The sequence below is a fragment of the Halichoerus grypus genome, chromosome 2 (assembly GCF_964656455.1).
Source record: "Halichoerus grypus chromosome 2, mHalGry1.hap1.1, whole genome shotgun sequence".
Lineage (NCBI taxonomy): Eukaryota > Metazoa > Chordata > Mammalia > Carnivora > Phocidae > Halichoerus > Halichoerus grypus.
In genome coordinates this window covers 198,706,936-198,729,123 of record NC_135713.1, presented here as the reverse complement: position 1 = coordinate 198,729,123, position 22,188 = coordinate 198,706,936, and the positions used below count along the sequence as shown (strand labels likewise).

Sequence of the window (22,188 nt, the reverse complement as noted above, 5' to 3'; positions counted from 1 at the left end):
GAGTTAATAAACAACTTTATATGTTGCTTTCCTGAGCTCTTCTTTTTATTTGCTCTCCCTACTACTTTTGGATTCCCTATGGCTTCTCATTTCCATCCTACAGCCAGAATGCTAGGTTTATTTGCCCCATTGGGCCACATACTTGTGCATCTGCATCCACCACATCCAGGGCCCAGTGGTAGGAGAACGAGAACGCCTTGGGATTTGGTTCTACCCTTTTGGAGCTATAGCTCCACTTACTGGAGAGAAGCCTCAGAGTTGGGGCTGCATTAAGCTTTCATTACTGCAGTCTGACACTGCTATCAGGTGATTGCTTGGAGATGGGGCATAGGAGAATGTAGAAAAGAAAAAAAGTTGGGGTATTTTCCTATTCTCCCTGAGTAAATTTTCCTTTCCGAATTCTCAAGCCAGAACTAGAGAGCTTTTGGACCTTGGTTTCTCTGCCCCAGTGCCTACTTCCAGGGCATTCAGTTTGGGGGATATGAAGAGAGAAAAAGTGGTGAGCTCACTGTTGGTTGTGGGGATTTTGAATTCTGGTTCCCTCTTGTTTCACATGCGATTTACTTTTCAGAGTCTTCAAATTGCTGTTCCGTGTATTCTGTCCAGATAGGAGAGACAGCTTGGAGTATGCTTAATTCCATCTAACCTGAGACTGAAACATCTGTTTGTTTTGCTATTAAATGGCATGTGCTTGACTGTGTGGTTCCAGTTTTTTTCATCTACTCTTTTAACAGACTGATCCAGAAAACATGGCTACTGCAATTAGGGAGGTGGGAGTTTGGAGACAGACCAGAACACTCCTACTGAAGAATTACCTAATCAAATGCAGGACTAAAAAAAGTAGTGTTCAGGTAAATTAAATGACTTTCTTATGCCTTATTGCAGTTTTTGCACTGACATGTTCCATCATCAAGAGAGGGTTTATTTTTCTGGATACATTTTTATTATAATTTTATGGTATTAGGTCTCTCTAATATGCTTGGGAAGTAAAACTTGTGTCAGTATAGAAAAGTACCTAAATTATCTAAAGCTTTCGGAATGTTAAAAATTTTAATAAAGATTCCTAAATTTAGTTAATTTCTGATATCAGTGCTTAAGTTTGAACTTTTAGACATGTATTTCCCAGGTTTCATGGAATTTAAAAAAATTCCACAGAAAACTTTGGAACATTTTTCCACAGTTTATTCCCCATGACTTCCCATCTTCTGGACTCTGGATTGAATTACCCAAGATTACTAAAATTATGTCACATATTTGTTCTCAACAAATGTACATTACTTTAAAAGATAAAAGAAAGTAATAACTCTGGCTAGCCAGTTAATAATTCTAAAGGCTGAAAATACATTGTTCCTTTTCTGAAGCCAGCATAACAGTTAAACAGCAGGGTGAAACAGTGAGAGTTCATCCCTGTTAAAACTGATTATTCGATTTAACAGAGTATAGTTTTAACAGTAGACATTTAGGTATAATTAAGGCATGAGTTTTAAATTAGATTTGAATAAAGACATTTTTATGGTGAGCCCTAATAGGGCTGTTTGGTAAGTTAATTTAAATAATGTTATATATAAGTAAATTTATTATTATATTTTACATTTAGTAATCTGAGATCTTTAAATATTAGTGTTTATGTCATTTTAATTTATTATGTGACTTGAATTTTAAAGTATTTCAGTGAAACTGAATATAAAGGAAAATTTGTCTAATATTCCTGTTGAGTTAGGTGAGATGCTCAACACAATATTTCTTTCAGGATAGAATTGCTTTTACTTTTTGTGCTTAAGAAAGGATACCCAAATTCCTCCTGTTTTTTCCTTAGTATTACATTGTTTGCTTAGAGATCTTGATGATATTTGCTGCCATTGGTATATTTTGTAACCATTTTGTTTGTCTCCTTTATTATAGGAAATTCTTTTTCCACTATTTTTTTTATTTTGGTTAATATTAATTAGTATGATGCATCCAAATAAGAGATACGAAGAAGTCCCTGATATAGAACTTAACCCTATGGACAAATCTGTGCTCTCTAACCTAATTCTGGGATATACTCCAGTGACTAATATTACAAGAAACATCATGCAGAAAGTTTCTACTGACCACCTTCCTGAGGGTATTGTGAGCTTATATATGGATTCTATCTATAACAGTATTTTTCTGCTTGCTTTATTGAGTAAATTACACTCTTAACACTTGAAGATATGTCCCCTCACCAAAATACAGTTTAATAAAAATTATTAAAATCATTCAGTCCTGCTGAAGCATGTTGCATAGGTCTTAATATTTTATATATATATATATTTTAAAGATTTTATTTATTTATTTGAGAGAGTGAGAGATTGAGAGAGAGAGAGCACGCACAAGCTGGGGGAAGAGGCAGAGGGAGAGGGAGAAGCAGGCTCCCCACTGAGCAGGGAGCCCGACGTGGGACTCAGTCCCAGGACCCTGGGATCATGACCTGAGCTGAAGGCAGCCGCCTAACTGACTGAGCCACCCAGGCGCCCCTTAATATTTTATATTTAATTATCAGACCATTTATAAAATAAGCACATTTGTACAGGATAAAAGATTTGGAGGCATATTTCATTTTGATTCTGACTCATATAATAAGAAGCTAGAGGTATAAAGATTACAAAGCAGTAATCATTTCAGACTGCCATGCCTATTTATGGAGGTATAAGGTGTAAACAGAAGTGGTACTTATCTTTGGAGACTAGGACTGTGGCTAAGTACCTAAGTCTATTTCACTCAGTTTGTACTTCTCACAAGAAATAGACTGGATAACAGTGTAAGTGATTTGATACTAATGAGCCTGAAGTGGCTGTGAGAGAACCTAAGATAAGAACTAAAGAAAGTGACAATTTCTACTATGATGATTAATTTAATGAATAGCTAAATTGTTGAAAATAACGAATTAACATATTGTCCTATATAACCAGATAGTTTTAATTAACTTCTAGTATGTATCATCATAGTTTTGGATAATGCATCACTGAATAGATAATGCTTATACAATCAGGAGCCAGATAACTTTTCCCCTATTGGTTTCCTTCCGTCTTATTACTACTTAATATCTTATTGGTATATGTTTGTTGGTTTCCCTAAGCACAAGTAGCATGGATAGCCATAGCATTTAGCATGCTAGCTCAAAAAACTGATCAGAAATGTTGAGAAAAAAATTCTTTGGTAATTCTGAGTTAGAGGAAAGCATATACACCAAAGAAACTCAAGTCAGTGTGTATTAACTTAGATGCTAAAATAGTAGAAATATATAGAGATTTTTTTAAAAGATTTTATTTATTTGACAGAGAGATACACAGTGAGAGAGGGAACACAAACAGAGAGAGTGGGAGAGGGAGAAGCAGGCTTCCCGCGGAGCAGGAAGCCTGATGCGGGGCTCGATCCCAGGAGCCAGGGATCATGACCTGAGCCAAAGGCAAGCGCTTAACGACTGAGCCACCCAGGCGCCCCTATATATAGATTTTTTTTTTTAAAAAGTTCTGTCTTTTTAACCACAGAACTGTCTGAAAGTGGGACATGCATCCATATATGGTAACATGACTGGTAAGATGTTGAACTAACACCCTCTTTATTCGGGTCAATCTGTGTCCAACTTAAAGGTCCAGAAAATCATGAATTAACATTGAAGTAATACTTTATAATTTACAGAGCATTTTTATGTTTGTAATTGCATTTGATCTTATCAACCAGTGTGATCAGCTAGGAATTAAGGATGAGGATACTGAAGTTTGGAGAATTAAATTGCTTATCTCTGCTCACATAGCTAGTAAATAACACAGTTAAGCACATAATCCTGTGTTCTTCTATTTCACCACATGTCCTGAAACTTCTTTAGTGAAGACTAGTTGCTTGTAAATAAAACTCTAAGAAAACGTTAAAAAATTGGGATTATCTGATGTGAAAGGAATCTCAGAGATTATTTTCTCCATATATCTTCTAGGAAAGGAACAAGCAGTCTGGGGTTGAAATGGCAATTTTTATTCAAGGGAGAGTGTGTCTTAGTTACCAGAGTACATATTTGGTTTCTGAGAAGGATAATGGAATTTTCTTCTTCAGAAGAAATATTTGAAAATAAAATATCCATTCACTTATCAAGAAGTTACTTTGAAATAGTTAAACGAACTACATATACTGCATAATAAAGTTTATGCTAAACTTCATCATATTAATAACTTTTATGTGTTACACAGACACATAATTTATGTACTCAGATGACAGCTGAGAAATAGTGTCTGAAATTGTACTGTTATTCATTATTATGTAGTATATTCATGGCTCTATTTTCTTGAAAGTTAGAGAATAACACAGAAGTGCTTATAAAATACTATATTCATCAAATATCATGCTAAATTTGGTCTGTTGTTTGGTACTAAACTTTTAATTTGTGAGTTAACTTTATTGTTACAATATTTTACAGTCATAATTACTGAAGAATATGCAAATGAAAAAGAATTGTTAGTATCCAGTCTTTCTAAGCCCAACAACTTTGTGGGTGTGGTTTTCAAAGACTTCATGTCCTACGAACTCCGTTTTTTTCCTGATATAATTCCAGTATCTTCTATTTATATGGATTCAAGAGGTAAATAGCCTTAAATAATCTTGTAAATCAAATAAATGCATATCTTTGCTGCTTTTAGTTCATATGCAGAATTTGATGGGGTCCAACATTGGCATTTTCAACTGTACTTACTTGTTAAGAGAAAAAAAAAGAGAAGAAAACTGTCAAGTATAGCATAAATGTATATGTATAAACAAATATCCGTCTACATCTACATGTAATATGAAATATGTTATGTAACATCCATTTTAATTTTAATACATTTGTATATATTTTAATTACAGTAACAGCAAAATTTTATTTTGAATTATATGACTTTCTGAATCGGCATTTTTTTTCTCCATGTAATTGTTTTTCATATGTGGTGTGCTACGTATCTTTAAATTTCAAGGTCTTGTACCAATGAACTTTATTAGTTTTATGTTTATATCATGGAAAACAGCCTTCAGTGCTTAAACCTCTGAAGAGATACTATCAACCACAAATATTTATTGAGCAGTGTTAAAGTCCCTTATGCTGAGTACTGTATTTGTGACTTGATTCCAAAAGGCCCTTAGAAAATTTTATTTCTTCCTGTCCTCTTAACCTGGACTTGTCCTGGCATCTGGAAGTGCTTTGAATCTGACTAAGTCACTGTAGAGTGACTTACCTTGAAACAGAAAAGTGACTTATTTTAAATAACCATGCTTACAGTTGATTTCTTTCTATGTAACTCTTTTATTTCAAAAATTTCAAATAAATAATCGGGAATGTGCTATTCTTTGCCTTCAAAGGGCAATTGCTTATTCTTCGATCCTATGGAGATTGATTAATTATATTGCTTTAGTAATCCTCCATATGTTATCTTTAAAGGAAAGCACTTACATGTTGTGCAAATACTTATGTCTCACATTTTGTCCCCATAGCTGGCTGTTCAACATCATGTGAGGCTGCTCAGTACTGGACCTCAGGGTTCACAGTTTTACAAGCATCCATAGATGCTGCCATTATACAGGTAACTATGATGAAGGAAATAAAATAAAGCCGAACCATATATATTTTTTAAAGATTTTATTTATTTGAGAGAGAGAAAACGCCAAACCATATTTTAACAATTATGCCCTAAGTCTTTACAGTTAGGATTTGGTTTGTCTACTGTCAGATGTACAGAATACATATTACAGCTCATTTAAGAAAAAAGATGAGGAAGAAGTCATGTTTTCTGATTTAATATTTTTCAGACCCCACTTTTATTTGATGGTTTCTAAACATGTGAACTTAGCATTCCATATATCTGTTTTGTTGTATCTGTGTTGACCATGGGTAATATTTATGAAAGATGTATATTTACAGACTTTCCCCTTGAATAAAAATAAGTTAAAGAAAGTAAGAATTTTTATTATGTTAATCATAGTAGGAGATTTCATTTTTATATAATAAATATTTATAACTTATTTGCCAAGCATCATTTCTTTTCTTTTTTTAAAGTTTTTATTTATTTATTCATGAGAGACAGAGAGGGAGAAGCAGGCTGCCTGTGGAGCAGGGAGCCCAATGTGGGGCTCGATCTCAGGACCCTGGGATCATGACCTGAGCTGAAGGCAGACTCTTAACTGACTGAACCACCCAGGTGCCTGCCAAGCATTGCTTCTAAGTGATATACTAATATGAATCCATTTAATTTGTAGCAACCATATGAGATTTGTGCAATTACTGTCTCAATTTAAAAATGAAACTGAAGCACGGGAAGATCAAGTGACTTTCCAAAATTCAGTTAATTAGTGGCAAAGCTAATTCACACTATGGCTTTTTGGCTCCCAAGTTTGTGTTTTAAACTGTACTGCCACTAGGATTGTGTATAACTGTTATAATCTAAAGACATGCTTAGACCTTACTGAGTGTCTCACATTTTAGTAGAAAAGAACAGGAGACCTTGAATAGGAGACCTATCTCAGTTGTTAGACTGCTATGTAGTAAACTGACTACAATCATAATGCTTTACTTGACAGGGTTGTTGTAAGAACCAAATGATAGGTATAGGATTGTCTTATATACTCTTACAAGATGGTATAAATGTATTAATATTACCCAAATTCAATAATATAGAAGTTTAAGGTAAAGACAGTGAAATATAGGATCTATCACATTGAGAGTATTATACTACTTATTTGTGTTTTGGCCAAAGACCTTAGCCATCCACAGCCCAGACCACACTGGATGGATAGACAGAGCCAGATCTTATTTTAGACAAGATAGAAGTATCATATGGCATAAAGTTTTATTATTCTGTCTATACATGCTGCATATATAGATTTTAAAACAATAGGACATACTATTGAAAAGATTTTTTTAAAGAGAGTCTTTCATGGTACTAATAATCATTCCTTAATTCCTCAATTTTATAAATGCATATTTTTGTTAAGATGTATATAATAGTCTGCTTAAGATGATAATTATTCAATATAATTATCTTCGACAAGTTATTTCCTCAAAATTTACAGACTTCCCAACTACAGACTTTATGGTATGCTTCCAGAATGAATAAAAGCAATAATGTATGCTATATCATGATATTGGGGTCAGTCACTTCATTTCAGGTGTGGTTTTTGAGGATTGTATTTGTAATGGGTTCATACTAAATTTGGGGTTGTAATTGTCACATTTTATTGGGGGTCACTATCAGAATTAAATTCATTGATTGTATTTGTATTTTCCAATTCTAGCTAAAGACCAATGTTTCCTTTTGGAAGGAACTGGAGTCAACTAAAGCTGTCATTATGGGAGAAACTGCTGTGGTTGAGATAGATACCTTTCCCCGAGGAGTAATTTTAATATACCTAGTTATAGCGTTTTCACCTTTTGGATATTTTTTGGCAATTCATATCGTAGCAGAGAAAGAGAAAAAGTTAAAGGAGTTTTTAAAGATAATGGGACTTCATGATACTGCCTTTTGGTATGTTATTAAAAGTTTATTATTTAGTGTGATTAATAATTAAGTATAAAGATCTTCAGTGTTGTAATTTTGTTATTTGCTCAATTTGAGGAGGTGCTGATCCTGTTTACTTACAATGATTACCTTTGTCTTGGAATATGAGACTAGGCAACAAGCTTTAGCAATATTTCGGCTTTTTTTTTCTTCTTTTACCATAAGGGAAGTGGGATTTGGAAAACTGATATTGATATATTATGTTTAAATTTTATTTCACATTTTGTCTTAATCGATGAGGTGTGTTCTATGTATTTCAGTGTATAGAACATTTGAGATCTTGGAAAGTTAGAAATTAATTGTGTGTTATAGTCTTCCCCCAGTATCATAGCATATGCATGTTATTAAAAATTTAATTAAAATGATTGAAGTTCGCATAGGTGGTATATGGGATTTTCCCCACGTGGGAAAAAAGTTATTTGTGTGAATTAAGATGAAAATACACAAAATAATTTATAGAGAAACAAATTTGAAAAATGTTTTCACAAGTGAGCTTTCATGTGTCATCATTTTTACATAATGATGATTTTATAGAGACATGCATTTTTATAAATAATTTTGAGTGAATTTTCCTTACTTTTCCCACTGTGTAGTAGGAAAATTTATTTTGACCTCACTTTGGGGGGAAAGTTAATACTGTGCGTGTGATTTGCTATTATAGTCCATTTTACAAAATTTTATTCCATTTAGCCCAATGTAGCAATTAATTACAACACTTTAATAATGGCACTTCACATAATGGGGTCATTGTGTATAATGTATTTTCTTTGCATGTTTTTTTTTTCCTGTCATTTGAGTAGTGATTGGTTTTTAAGTTGCATTAAATTATTAAAGTGCTTTGTGAAGAAGTGGTAGTTGGAAGCATTTAGGCAAATCAATTTCTTAGTGCCTCAGTTTTGCCTCTGTAAAATGATGGAGTCAGTTTTGGTAATGTAGGTATCTTTTAGTTCTATTTCAGTGCTTTTATGGTAGCACACATTAAATCATGATCTGCTTACATTAAACAAACAAACAAACCTGAGTACTGCAGCAATTCCATTGAACTCTGATTTGGGAAGAAATTTTGAGTAAATATAGTGAGTCCGTTGTTGATCTTGATCTTACATGTAGTAAGTATGTTGTTGATTAGTGATTGTGTTGATTAGTTGATTAGTGTTGTTTTAAAGTACCAAAAGCTGTCAGAGGTTTAATTATAGCCCAGGCCATGAGAAAATTGTCATTAAACTCTTTTGTATTTTAAGAAAATCAGTAATGTTGTACACCATTAAACTTTTGAGACTATTAGATTTAAATTAGTCACGAATTGCTATTAATTTGTAAAGTTTTTTTTTTGACTCTTAAGATAATCACTGTTTTATCTCATGTCAGATTATACTTTTATCTCTAACTTAACTAATGTATTTTTAATTAGTTATAAGAGCATTAATTTTCAGTAAATGAGCATACACAGGAAAGAATAAACTTGATTTTAAGAATAAAATTGCTAAAATAAAGCTGATGTTTTGTTTGAAATGATTTTTTAATTGTTAAAGCCTATGCATTTAACCATAAATGTGTTTATATTCTCATTTTAGGCTTTCCTGGGTTCTTCTGTATACAAGCTTGATTTTTCTTATGTCCCTTCTTATGGCAGTCATTGCAACAGCTTCTTCGTTATTCCCTCAAAGTAGCTGCATTGTGATATTTCTACTTTTTTTCCTGTATGGGTTATCGTCTGTGAGTATTTTAACTTGAATGGGAATAAAAAACTGTCAAAGTAGTTGATTAATATAGCAAAGTATTATCTTTGGTTAACTTACAGTTGATTTGTTACTAGGTTACTGATAAATGAATTATTTGTGGCATCTTTGTACCTCAGGTAATCTGGATTGCTCTGTGGCCTGGTTACATTGCTACTTTTGTAAATTTATCTTGGATGTGTACCTGGCAGAAAATTGTGTGTGGAGCAAAACAAATTTTCATGACTGTATTAGTGAAATAAGTAGACTCAGTGGATTTTATTGCTTTAGGGTTCATGGGATTGTCATTCAACTAAATAATGTATTTATTTTTAAAGTTATTTTCAGGAAAGGTACAAAATAGTCTCAAATTTAACTTTTTTTCATATAATGTATTTCACATACAATTTCTGAGTCTTTTACTATCTTCATATAATCAAATTATGTGTATAATTAAGATGGTCTAGTACTAGACTTTTTTCAAACCCTTTGTTTTCATGAAATCCTGACTATTTCAAGTTAATGTATGTTACAAGGTGATGATTTATAAAGGTATGCCTTTGTAGATGCAGCCCTTGGGCAGTGTTGCCATGAATTGGGTATATTGGCTGAATGCAGGCTTTGTTTCCAGGGGTTCCAGTTTTCATTTTGATTGGCTTATGTGCCCATGCTATACCAGTTAAATATTTGATGATCACCCTTGCTCTTTAACATGATAATTTACAAACAACTCAGACTTCTGTATACAGTTACCTGATTTTGTATCTTATTAACACATTGAGTTTCAAAGATAGGTTCTCTGTTTAAAAGCTGGTTGGTTTATTGTTCACATATGTATACATTTAACTGCAGAAACATATGACTGCTTATGGTTTCTATAGTGTAGAGGTAATTATGTTTGCCTAAATATAAATTGTAGTTTTTAATGTTTGTCATCTTAAATTTTGTTATGTATTTATCATGACTTACATGAAAATAAAATACCATAGATAGCATTTAGAAAGTATTTCAGTGAATGTATTTTCCAATGAAAATAACTTGTTTTTTCACAAGCAGAACTAATTTTATTTTCATACCAATGTATATGAACAATGCATTAACCTTAATATTTATATTTTACAGATATTTTTTGCTTTAATGCTGACACCTCTTTTTAAAAAATCAAAACATGTGGGAATAGTTGAATTTTTAGTCACTGTGGCTTTTGGATTTGTTGGCCTTTTGATAGTCTTCATGGAAAGTTTTCCCAAATCATTAGTGTGGCTTTTCAGTCCTTTCTGTCAGTGTACTTTTTTGATTGGTATTGCACAGGTAGGTAATATATTTATCTTGCTTTCACTAAATATTTTTTCTCTTCAGTTCCATGCGGCCTGTTATACTACAATGCATACTACCTTGGATTTGCAAAGAAATTATTTTAAAATGTCCACATGAGAAAGGAATGCTATTTGAATACTGGAGTACATTTTATCTGGGTGTTATTTACATTTTCTCCATTTCTAGTTTTTCATTTATATGATCTGTTTATAAGTTTTCTACTCTGTGTGTCAGTATGTCTCAGTAATCTATTTCACTGCAATAACTCAGTTTGTTAGAAGTTGTTGTTTTAAGCATCAGGTAATCTGGATTGCTCTATGGCCTGATTACATTGCTACTTTTGTAAATTTATCTTGGATGTGTACCTGGCAGAAAATTGTGTGTGGAGCAAAACAAATTTTCATGACTGTATTAGTGAAATAAGTAGACTCAGTGGATTTTATTGCTTTAGGGTTCATGGGATTGTCATTCAACTAAATAATATATTTATTTATTTTTAGTTTTTATTTGATTTTTATTAGTCTTTACAGGGGCAGTCAGGTTCTAAGGGAAAAATTCTTAAGAGAAACTACTTTATATAATAGAACATAAATTTGGTTAATGTATAAAGAAAAAATGTAATTACTAATGTAAGAGATGATTCATGTTGACTAGATAGAATATTCTGATTTGTGAGATCTAAGGCACATTGTTTATGAGCATTGAGTTAAACAAGTTTTAATTATGTTGGACCTAAGAACTGTTGTTTATATATTTTAAGAGTCCACTGAGTTCTCCTTCACTTAGAGAGGTAGAATTATAGATTCATGTTTTGTTGGTTGTGAGAGGGACTTTCGTGTTTATTTAACCCATCTTCATTTCATGGATGAGGAGACTGAGATCCAGAGTGGTGTGGTTAAAGTTTATTCACCTAGTGGCAGATCTGGGATCTAAATAAGGCCTCAGCCTCTAGTATATTTCTTTCTGCTCTCTCACATATATCTACTATGAAAATGTAATAATAGTTGTGTTAATTATTCAGAATACCCTCTCCCTTTTCAGCGTTGAAAGGATGCTGATCATAATTTTATCCTGTAATACTTAATTTGTTTGACTTCCATGTGGACCATTTGTTTGCACCAGTTAATATTAACAGCATACTTTATTGTTATTTCATTTGATAGTCCTTGCCTTAGAATTAGAAGCCCCAGGAGTGGATATATACTAGTTTTAGAAACATAACATTAAAAAGATTGAAATGGATTGTTGTGATAAACTTATATTTTGGTAAAGTTTCTGTTGTTTTCCTTGTAAATTCATACTACTAATTTGGCAGATTGTTTAATCTGTTAAAAGGCCCAGTTTGGTTACCACCAATCTGGATATAATGAGTAACTCTAGTGTTAGCTTTTAGTTATTTTTATCATTCTTATATAATAAAGTTGGTGTTTCTATTTTTCAGGTCATGCACTTAGAAGATTTTAATGAAGGTGCTTTATTTTCTAATTTGACTGAAGGCCCATATCCTCTAATTATTACTATTGTCATGCTAGCACTTAATAGTATATTCTATGTCCTCTTGGCTGTCTATCTTGATCAAGTCATTCCAGGTATGCAGGTAGTTATTGGATTTTACTTTAAAGATTTTTAGTTTTTTTGCTCACATAGAGTCAACTTAATTTAAATTTTTTTTTCTAGCCACAGTACCCTAAGTCATATTTGTTGTCCAAGCTTTTAACTTAATTTTAAATAAGTATATTTTGTACCTGTATCTTAACCACTAGTGAACATAAGGAGATTCTGTTAAAATGAGAGCAGTTTGCTTTGAAAACATTAAATCTCTAACTGAATTTATCTCTGTCCTTCCCTGTGTCAGTCTTTCTTGGCTAAAGTATTTCACTATTTTATCCTCTAAGGTACAAAACTATGAAGTCATTCGTAACTCCTACCATTCTCCTGATCTATTGTGCATGTCTAACCAACTCCTGTAGATTCAAAATATTATTAAAATATCTAACACTCCCTTGACTTTCCCCTTTGAGTTCCTCATTATACTTTTGTCTGTGTTCAGACCTGCACTTATATGGTAACTACTAGACACAAGTGGCTTTTAAAATTTAAATTAATTAGAACCAATTAAATTAACAGTCCATATCCTTGGTAGCACAAGTCACCTTCCGACTGCTCAGTGGCCACATGTGACCATTACCGTATTGTACAGTACAGGTGGAGGAGATTTCCATCGCTGCAGAGGGAGAGGTTGGGCAGCACTCGTTTACACCATTGTAATACCTTTATTCTCATTCCCTGCCTTCAGTCCATCTAAAACTTCACCATTCCCTTTAATCAAGTTATTCACCTGCTCAGGAATCACCTCGCTGGGCATATCCTAGTGCATTAAATAGAAACTCCTTATGTATTAATATCCTTCACAATACTTTTATATATTTAATCCCTTATTTTCACTCTGTCCCTCCGTATTGTATTCTGTATTCATCCTATTTACCTATTTGAACACAGCTCCAGTATGTCAGTTAGATTGTTTTTAGTTATTCTTAACAGAAAACTGTTTTAATTGGCTTAAACAAGTAGGAAATCGATTGTTTTACTTAAAAGGAAGTCCAGAGATAGGATAGACTCCGAGTTGGTTGTCTTGCTCAACTGTGTGTCATCAGGGACCCACTTTCTCCATGCTTTGGCCACCTGTGTCTGAGTCTGGCAGGTTTGCTCTCTTCTTGGCTGCGGTGGTAGCTTCTTTGTTCATGTCCAGGGGAAGAGGGAGGGTGACTCTCTCCCCCACCTAAAATCTTTGCTTTTGTCTGATTGGTTACGTGCTTACAGCTGGAGCAGTAAACCAGAGAGTGCCACATACTGATTAGATCAGTTAGGATCTTCTCTGTAGTTGGGATCAGATCAGATGTGGCCATCTAGAAGAGGAGTGGATGTTTAAAAAAATGGGAAGTGTCAGTTTTTGGGGGGAAAGAGGTGAAAATGGATATATACTGTGTGAGCAACCGTCACTGTCTATCATGTCTAAGTCTTCAATGCCTGTCCTGTGCTGTGTTACTCTCCTGATTTTAAAAAGTCTTCTCCATGGGGCGCCTGGGTGGCTCCGTTGGTTAAGCAACTGCCTTCGGCTCAGGTCATGATCCTGGAGTCCCTGGATCGAGTCCCGCATCGGGCTCCCTGCTCGGCAGGGAGTCTGCTTCGTCCTCTGACCCTATCCCCTCTCATGTGTTCTCTCTCTCTCATTCTCTCTCTCTCAAATAAATAAATAAAATCTTTAAAAAAAATAAAAATAAAAAAAATAAAAAGTCTTCTCCATGAACTATATCCACTTTTCTAAGTATTAAATACTAGCTGTTTTCAAAGACTAAGATGCGACTCATTTAAGCCTTCAGGACAGATTCCCTATCTAGGTATAAACTTCTCCTCTTTTGAACTGTTATGAGTACCATGCATGACATGCTTTGTGTTCTGCATTGTGTTCTAGCTGCTGTTATATATATCTGTGTAGCCATAAAGATGTAAGTTCCTTTAGAATGGAAAATGCATTTCACTCACCTTTTTTTTTTTCATTTTTCTTTTTTTTTAAATTTTATTATGTTATGTTAATCACCATACATTACATCATTAGTTTTTGATTCAGTGTTCCATGATTCATTGTTTGCATATAACACCCAGTGCTCCATGCAGAATGTGCCCTCTTTAATACACATCACCAGGCTAACCCATCCTCCCACCCCCCTCGCCTCTAGAACCCTCAGTTTGTTTCTCAGAGTCCATCGTCTCTTATGGTTCGTCTCCCCCTCCGATTTCCCCTCCTTCATTTTTCCTTTCCTACTATCTTCTTCTTTTTTTTTAACATATAATGTATTATTTGTTTCAGAGGTATAGGTTTGTGATTCAACAGTCTTGCACAATTCACAGCGCTCACCATAGCACATACCCTCCCCAATGTCTATCACCCAGCCACCCCATCCCTCCCACCCCACCCCCCACTCCAGCAACCCTGAGTTTGTTTCCTGAGATTAAGAATTCCTCATATCAGTGAGGTCATATGATACATGTCTTTCTCTGTTTGACTTACTTCGCTCAGCATAATACCCTCCAGTTCCATCCACGTTGTTGCAAATGGCAAGATTTCATTCCTTTTGATGGCTGCATAATATTCCATTGTATATATATACCACATCTTTATCCATTCATCTGTTGATGGACATCTTGGCTCTTTCCACAGTTTGGCTATTGTGGACATTGCTGCTATAAACATCAGGGTGCACGTACCCCTCGGATCCCTACATTTGTATCTTTGGGGTAAATACCCAGTAGTGCAATTGCTGGATGATATGGTAGCTCTATTTTCAACTTTTTGAGGAACCTCCATAGTGTCTTCCAGAGTAGCTGCACCAGCTTGCATTCCCACCAACAGTGTAGGAGGGTTCCCCTTTCTCCGCATTCTTGCCAACATCTGTCGTTTCCTGACTTGTTAATTTTAGCCATTCTGACTGGTGTGAGGTGGTATCTCATTGAGGTTTTGATTTGGATTTTCCTGATGCCGAGCGATGTTGAGCACTTTTTCATGTGTCTGTTGGCCATTTGGATGTCTTCTTTGGAAAAATGTCTGTTCATGTCTTCTGCCCATTTCTTGATTGGATTACTTGTTCTTTGGGTGTTGAGTTTGATAAGTTCTTTATAGATTTTGGATACTAGCCCTTTATCTGATATGTCATTTGCAGCATTTCACTCACCTTTATATTCTCATTCACTCTGAGTATCTTAGACTGTTTATGGACTGGAATTATTTGTCAATAAAACATATTTTTCACCCAATGCTGATTTAATACTTTTTATATAAACATTAGATCTAGGTCATAAGTTTCACATACTGCTTTTATGATTCAAAACCTGGTTTTTAGAAATAATTTGTTATGACAATTAAGTTTTTTTGTTTTTCAGGGGAATTTGGCTTACGGAGATCATCTTTATATTTTCTAAAGCCATCGTATTGGTCAAAGAATAAAAGAAATTATAAGGAGTTATCAGAGGGCAATGTTAATGGGAATATCAGTTTTAATGAAATTGTTGAGCCTGTTTCTTCAGAATTTATGGGAAAAGAAGCCATAAGGTATCATTTAATCTTTGGTAGTCTAGGTATAAGAAGTATTGATGGAAGCTGCTACATTTAAATCCTGTTTTTTTAAAAATGTATGTAAGTATTATATCTTAAGAGATTTGGTACACATCTCATGATTTTTAAAACACAGTATTAATTTGAGCTAGTTTCTTTTAAGTTCTTATTTTCTTTGTAACCATTTAGAATAAGGTGCTAGGTTTGAAATTTTATGTTTCAATGGAAATTTTTTAAAGTAATAAAACCTATTATTTTACAATTAAGCTGTTTTCAAATTTGCTCCATTATGTAGATTGAAACAGAATAAATATTAACTTTATAATTTTATTCAGGCTACATTGTCTGTATTGTCCTTTGTTAATTTCATAGGCCTTTGGGTATTGTGAGGTAATTAAAGTATCAGTTTAATTTCTATGAACCAAAGAAATTCACTACTGTGCCTTGCTATATCAGTCAAAACCAAATTTAAAAAATAACAGGAAAAAGAAAGAGAAAAGAAATAAAAAAAAAAATGGAAGAAGAAGTGTTTTTCAAATTAAGAGAAATATATAAAAGCAAGAGAGAGCGAAATATTTAAGATATAATAAGTGGGCTAATGGTCTGCCTTATCAAGGGCAAATTTTAAACTGGTTAATGAAACCATTAATTCTTTAAAAAGTTATTTAAGGCATTTAAAGTGGAATGAGAGAACCACTTCACATTTATAGATAGTTTGAAGTGTGTGCTGATGTGAAATATAGCATTTGATTTTTAATCTCCCTTAACTGATGTCACAAGTATTTGATAAATTATAAATAGAAAAGTATCAAAGATGAAAAGAAATCTATAAATTGCTTGGGCCAAATGCTTTATTTTTAGAAGTTGGCTTGTTATGAAAAATGAATGAATAACACTTAAAATGGAGAGGAGTACTATATACTTCTGTGGCTTCTTTAAAATAATTTTATAATTATTGTCAGCTCTCTTAGGTTTATTGTTTTAGTAGAAAGGTACTTTATTATTATTCCTATTAAATATGACAGCTTTGATAAAAATATATATGGAAACACACATCCTTATAATTTACTTTAAAAACTTAAGTAGAAAATGGTGTTTTTCAGAATCAGTGGTATTCAGAAGACATACAGAAAGAAAGGTGAAAATGTGGAGGCTTTGAGAAGTAAGTAGCTTTCCTTGTATCAGTACATAATTGTAAAGTGCAAATCGGAAAACAATTTGCATAGTTTGTGGGAAATTTAAACTTCTTTATCACAATTTTCTCTTTCTTTTAGGGGAACTTTATTTATATAATTAATACTCATAATAAAATTAACGACATCAAAATAGTAAAAGGAAAAAGTAGTATCTATTAAAGATGAAAAATATTCAACTATTGGGGCGCCTGGGTGGCTCAGTCAGTTAAGCATCTGCCTTCAACTCAGGTTGTGATCCCAGGGTCCTAGGATCAAGTCCCGCATCGAGCTCCCTGCTTGGTGGGGAGCCTACTTTTCCCTCTCCCTCTTCCCCTCCCTCTGCTTGTGCTCTCTCTCTCATGAATAAAATCTTTAAAAAAAAAAAAAGTATTCAACTATTTGAGTAAGTCTATTTCCTTTTTTGATTTATTATTATGCATGTATATATATGTTATTTTTTTTTCCCTTTTGACCTAGCACAGGGTTTCTCGGTGTCAGTACAGTACTACTGACATTTTTAGTCTGATAATTATTTGCTGTGGAAACTATTCTGAGATTTGTGGACTGTTTAACAATGTGGTCAGGATTCTTCAGAAGGAATAGAATAGATACACATACAGACACAGAAACACATACATACAGACAGCAGGTGACCTGGAGAGATAGGGGAAGGAGGGAATGAAGAGGTTATTTTTAAGAAATTGGTTCACATGATTGTGGGGCCCCACAAGTCTGAAATCTGTAGGGCAGAATGGCAGCTTGGAAACTGAGGCCAGAGTTGAAGTTGCAGTCTTGGTTCTAAAATTCATAGGATAGGCTGGCAGGCTGGAAACTCAGGACATCTATGCTACAGTATTGAGGTAGAATTCTGTCTTCTCAGGGAAACCTGTTTTTGCTCTGTAGGCCCTCAGCTGATAAGATACGGTTCACCAGTATTATGGAGGCATCCAAATTGGAGAGGAAGCAATGAAACTTTATTTGCAGTTCCTAAGAGTGTCCATTTAAAAAATCCAATGAGATTTACAAAAAAGTTAGTGGAAATAAAAAGTGAAATTAGCAAAGGGGACAGGATATAAGATAAATATGGAAAAATCAATTATATTCCTATATACTACTAAAAAGTTAAAATTAAAAATAATATATCTCTTAGTATCTAAAAATATATTTATAGATAAATCTGACAAAAGTTGTAACAGGATTGTACCCTGAAAAATAAAAAAACATTGCTGAAAGAAATTGAATATGTAAATAAGTAGAGATACTGTGTTCATGGGTAAGAAGACTCAATGTTAGATGTCAACTTTACTCAAATTTCAATAGATTCAGACACAATTAAAAATCCCATTAGACGCTTTTTTGTAGATTTTGACTGACTCTAAAATTTACGTGAAAATGCAAATGACCTAGAATTCTCAAAACCCCTTTGAAAAAGAACAAAGTTGGAGAACTAGTATTACCTTGTTTCAAGACTTCATATAAATGTTCCATTTATCAAGGCAGTGTAATTTTGGTATAAAAACGACAGAAAAATAGATCAGTGAAACAGAACAGAGAGCACAGAAGTAGGCCCATATATATATGAATAGCTGATTTTTTTTTTAATTTTTTTATTGTTATGTTAATCCCCATACATTATATCATTAGTTTTAGATATAGTGTTCCATGATTCATTGTTTGTGCATAACACCCAGTGCTCCATGCAGAACGTGCCCTCCTCAATACCCATCACCAGGCTAACCCATCCTCCCACCCCCCTCCCCTCTAGAACCCTCAGTTTGTTTTTCAGAGTCCATCGTCTCTCATGGTTCTTCTCCCCCTCCGATTTCCCCCCCTTCGTTCTTCCCCTCCTGCTACATTCTTCTTCTTTTTTTCTTTCTTAACATATATTGCGTTATTTGTTTCAGAGGTACAGATCTGAGATTCAACAGTCTTGCACAATTCACAGCGCTTACCAGAACACATACCCTCCCCAGTGTCCATCACCCAGTCACCCCATCCCTCCCACCCCACCCCCCACTCCAGCAACCCTCAGTTTGTTTCCTGAGATTAAGAATTCCTCATATCAGTGAGGTCATATGATACATGTCTTTCTCGTTTGACTTATTTCGCTCGGCATAATACCCTCCAGTTCCATCCACGTCGTTGCAAATGGCAAGATCTCATTCCTTTTGATGGCTGCATAATATTCCATTGTGTATATATACCACATCTTCTTTATCCATTCATCTGTTGATGGACATCTTGGCTCTTTCCACAGTTTGGCTATTGTGGACATTGCTGCTATAAACATCGGGGTGCACGTACCCTTTCGGGTCCCTACTTTTGTATCTTTGGGGTAAATACCCAGGAGTGCAATTGCTGGGTCACAGGGCAGCTTTATTTTCAACTTTTTGAGGAACCTCCATACTGTTTTCCAGAGTGGCTGCACCAGCTTGCATTCCCACCAACAGTGTAGGAGGGTTCCCCTTTCTCCGCATCCCCGCCAACATCTGTCGTTTCCTGACTTGTTAATTTTAGCCATTCTGACTGGTGTGAGGTGGTATCTCATTGAGGTTTTGATTTGGATTTCCCTGATGCTGAGCGATATTGAACACTTTTTCATGTGTCTGTTGGCCGTTTGGATGTCTTCTTTGGAAAAATGTCTGTTCATGTCTTCTGCCCATTTCTTGATTGGATGAATAGCTGATTTTTAACAGAGGTGCAAAGATAACCTCCTAGAGAAAAGATGGACTTTTAAACAAATGCTGTTGAAACAATTAGGTAAAGTGAGCATTGGTCTGTCCTGGGCACCATATACAAAAACTAACTGCAAAATGAGTCATACACCTAAATGTAAAACCTTAAACTATAAAACTTCAAAAAGAGCAGAACATAGGAGAAATGCTTTGAAACCTTCGGTTCGACGAAAATTTCTCAGATATGGCACCATAAAATAACTAATTGATAAATTGGGCTATAAAAATTAAAAAGACTTCTCTTCTTTGTAAGACCCTGTTAAGGGGGAATGAAAAGACAAACTACAGACCTGGGAGAAATAGTTGTAAATCATATATCTGATCAAGGACTTTGATCCAGAATATATAAAGATTTCTCAAAACTAAGTAATAAGAAACAACCCAATTAATGGGTAGAGTATTTGAATAGACTCCTTGCCAAAGAAGATACAAGGATAGCAAATAAGCACATGAAAAGATGTCCAACATTATTACTTATTAGGGAAATGCAAATTAAAACCTACATATTTAGTAGAATGATTAAAATTATTATTTTCTATATGTTATGCTATGCTTATCACAAACGTGGCTACCATCTGTTCCCACACAGCACTGTAGAACAATTAAAATTGGAAAAGGCTGATCATACCAAGTGTTGGTGAAGATGTGCAGCTAGAACTCATGCACTGCTGGAGGGAATGTGAGGTGGCACAACTATTTTGGAAAATAGTTTGACAGCTTTTGAAAAAGTTAAATATACACCTATAATGTGATCTAGCCATTTTACTTCTAGGTATTTGGCCAAGAGCATAATTTTATAATAAGACTTACATATGAATATTCATTGTAACCTTAGTTGTTAGACAAAATCTGAGAACAACCTAAATGTCTTATCAGTAGGTGAATACACAAACCCAACTGTGGTATACCCATACAATGCAATGCTATTCAGCAAAAAAAGGGAATGAATTCTTGATACATGCTACAACATGGATGAATTTCAAAATAATTCTGTTAAGTGAAAGAAGCCAGAAATAAAATAGCAATAGCATATGATTAAATTTGTATAAAATTATAGAAGAGGCAGAACTAGTCTTTAGTGGAAAAAAAGCAGATCAGTGATTATCTGGAGATGCGTAAAGGTGGGTAGAACAGGCAGAAGGGGGAGACATTTTATTTTTATTATTATTATTTTTTAAAGATTTTATTTGTCAGAGAGAGAGCGAGAGAGAGCACAAGCATGGGCAGCAGCAGGTAGGGGGAGAAGCAGGCTTCCTGATGAGCAAGGAGCCTGATGTGGGACTCGATCCCAGGACCCTGGGATCATGACCTGAGCCGAAGGCAGGTGCTTAACCGACTGAGCCACCCAGGTGCCCGGGAGAGACATTTTAAAGCAGCACTTTTTGTGGAGATGGATATGTTCATTATCTTGATAGTGGTGATGGTTTTATGGTTATATACACATGTCAAACTTAGCAGATTGTTTGACATATGTACAGTTTATTGTTTGTCAACCATATCTCAGTAGTTATTTTAAAAATTAAATCAAGTGACTATGGGTTGTGAGATCGAGCCCTGCATTGGGCTCTGCTCTGGGCGTGGAGTCTGCTTAAGATTCTCTTTCTCCCTCTGCCCACCACCCCCCTCTAAAAAAAAAAATTAAACCAAGTGATTATAAATTTGTGGTTTAACTTCTGAACTCTTTTGTTCCACTGGTCTGTTTATCTATCCTTGCTTCTAACTATTTTAACTATCATAGCTGTATAGTTAGTCTTGATAACTTTAAATATTGTATTTGGGGCACTTTGCATTCTCATGTAAAGAATTACATGGAAGTGCATTAGAATCAGTTTATAAGTTTTCAGCACTCTCTTTTGGTGAGTTATTTTCAAGGGATTTGTTCATTTAAATTGCCAAATTGATTGTTACAGGTTGTTCATAATAATCTCTTCTTATCTTTTTAATGTCTGTAGAGGCTGTAATGATGTTCCCTCTCTTCATTTAGTAATTTGTGATTATTTTTTTCATTTGCTTTACAGTGAGTTTGTCAATTTTATTAATCTTTCAAGGAATCAACTTTTGACTTTGATGGTTTTCTTTTTTTTAAAAGATTTTATTTATTTGAGACAGAGAGAGTGAGGAGCGAGAGGGAGAACATGAGTGGGGGGGGGCTGGGTAGAAGGAGAGGGGAGAATCCAAGCAGACTCTGCACTGAGCACAGAGCCTATCACGGAGCTTGATCTCACAATCCTGAGGTCATGACCTGAGCCAAAACCAGGAGTCAGATGATTAAATGACTGAGCCACCCAGGTGACCCTGACTTTGTTAGTTTTCTTTATCATTTATTTGCTTTGTAGTTTATTGAGCTGTGTTACTCTCTTTGTTATTTCTGTATTACTACATTCTTTGAGTTTAATTTGTTCTCCTTTTCCTAGCTTCTCGGTATGGAATCATTTATCTATTTCTGCTCTAACCATTAAGCTTTAGCCACCCTAATGCTCAGTGGCTGAAGGCATCCAGTATTTTACTATGGCTAAGGAATCTCCAGTTTGCCTGGGCAGTTCTTCAGTCAGTTCGTGGATTATCTGGGATTGGATGGTGGTCTGGGCACATACA

General features: G+C 34.4%; 1 protein-coding gene across 4 annotated transcripts in view; it reads left to right on the top strand.

Moving 5' to 3' along the window:
* Positions 1-22,188, top strand: part of ABCA5 (ATP binding cassette subfamily A member 5) — a 126,435-nt gene that overhangs the window by 63,180 nt on the left and 41,067 nt on the right. For all 4 annotated transcript variants that reach the window (XM_078066011.1, XM_078066012.1, XM_036075599.2 and 1 more), the window contains 10 exons: positions 735-851; positions 1,903-2,107; positions 4,433-4,594; positions 5,479-5,567; positions 7,276-7,505; positions 9,113-9,254; positions 10,379-10,567; positions 12,015-12,162; positions 15,512-15,680; positions 16,787-16,845. In XM_078066011.1, coding sequence (XP_077922137.1) covers positions 750-851; positions 1,903-2,107; positions 4,433-4,594; positions 5,479-5,567; positions 7,276-7,505; positions 9,113-9,254; positions 10,379-10,567; positions 12,015-12,162; positions 15,512-15,680; positions 16,787-16,845 — 1,495 coding nt within the window. In that variant the 5' untranslated portion in view covers positions 735-749. The remainder of the gene's footprint in view (positions 1-734; positions 852-1,902; positions 2,108-4,432; positions 4,595-5,478; positions 5,568-7,275; positions 7,506-9,112; positions 9,255-10,378; positions 10,568-12,014; positions 12,163-15,511; positions 15,681-16,786; positions 16,846-22,188) is intronic.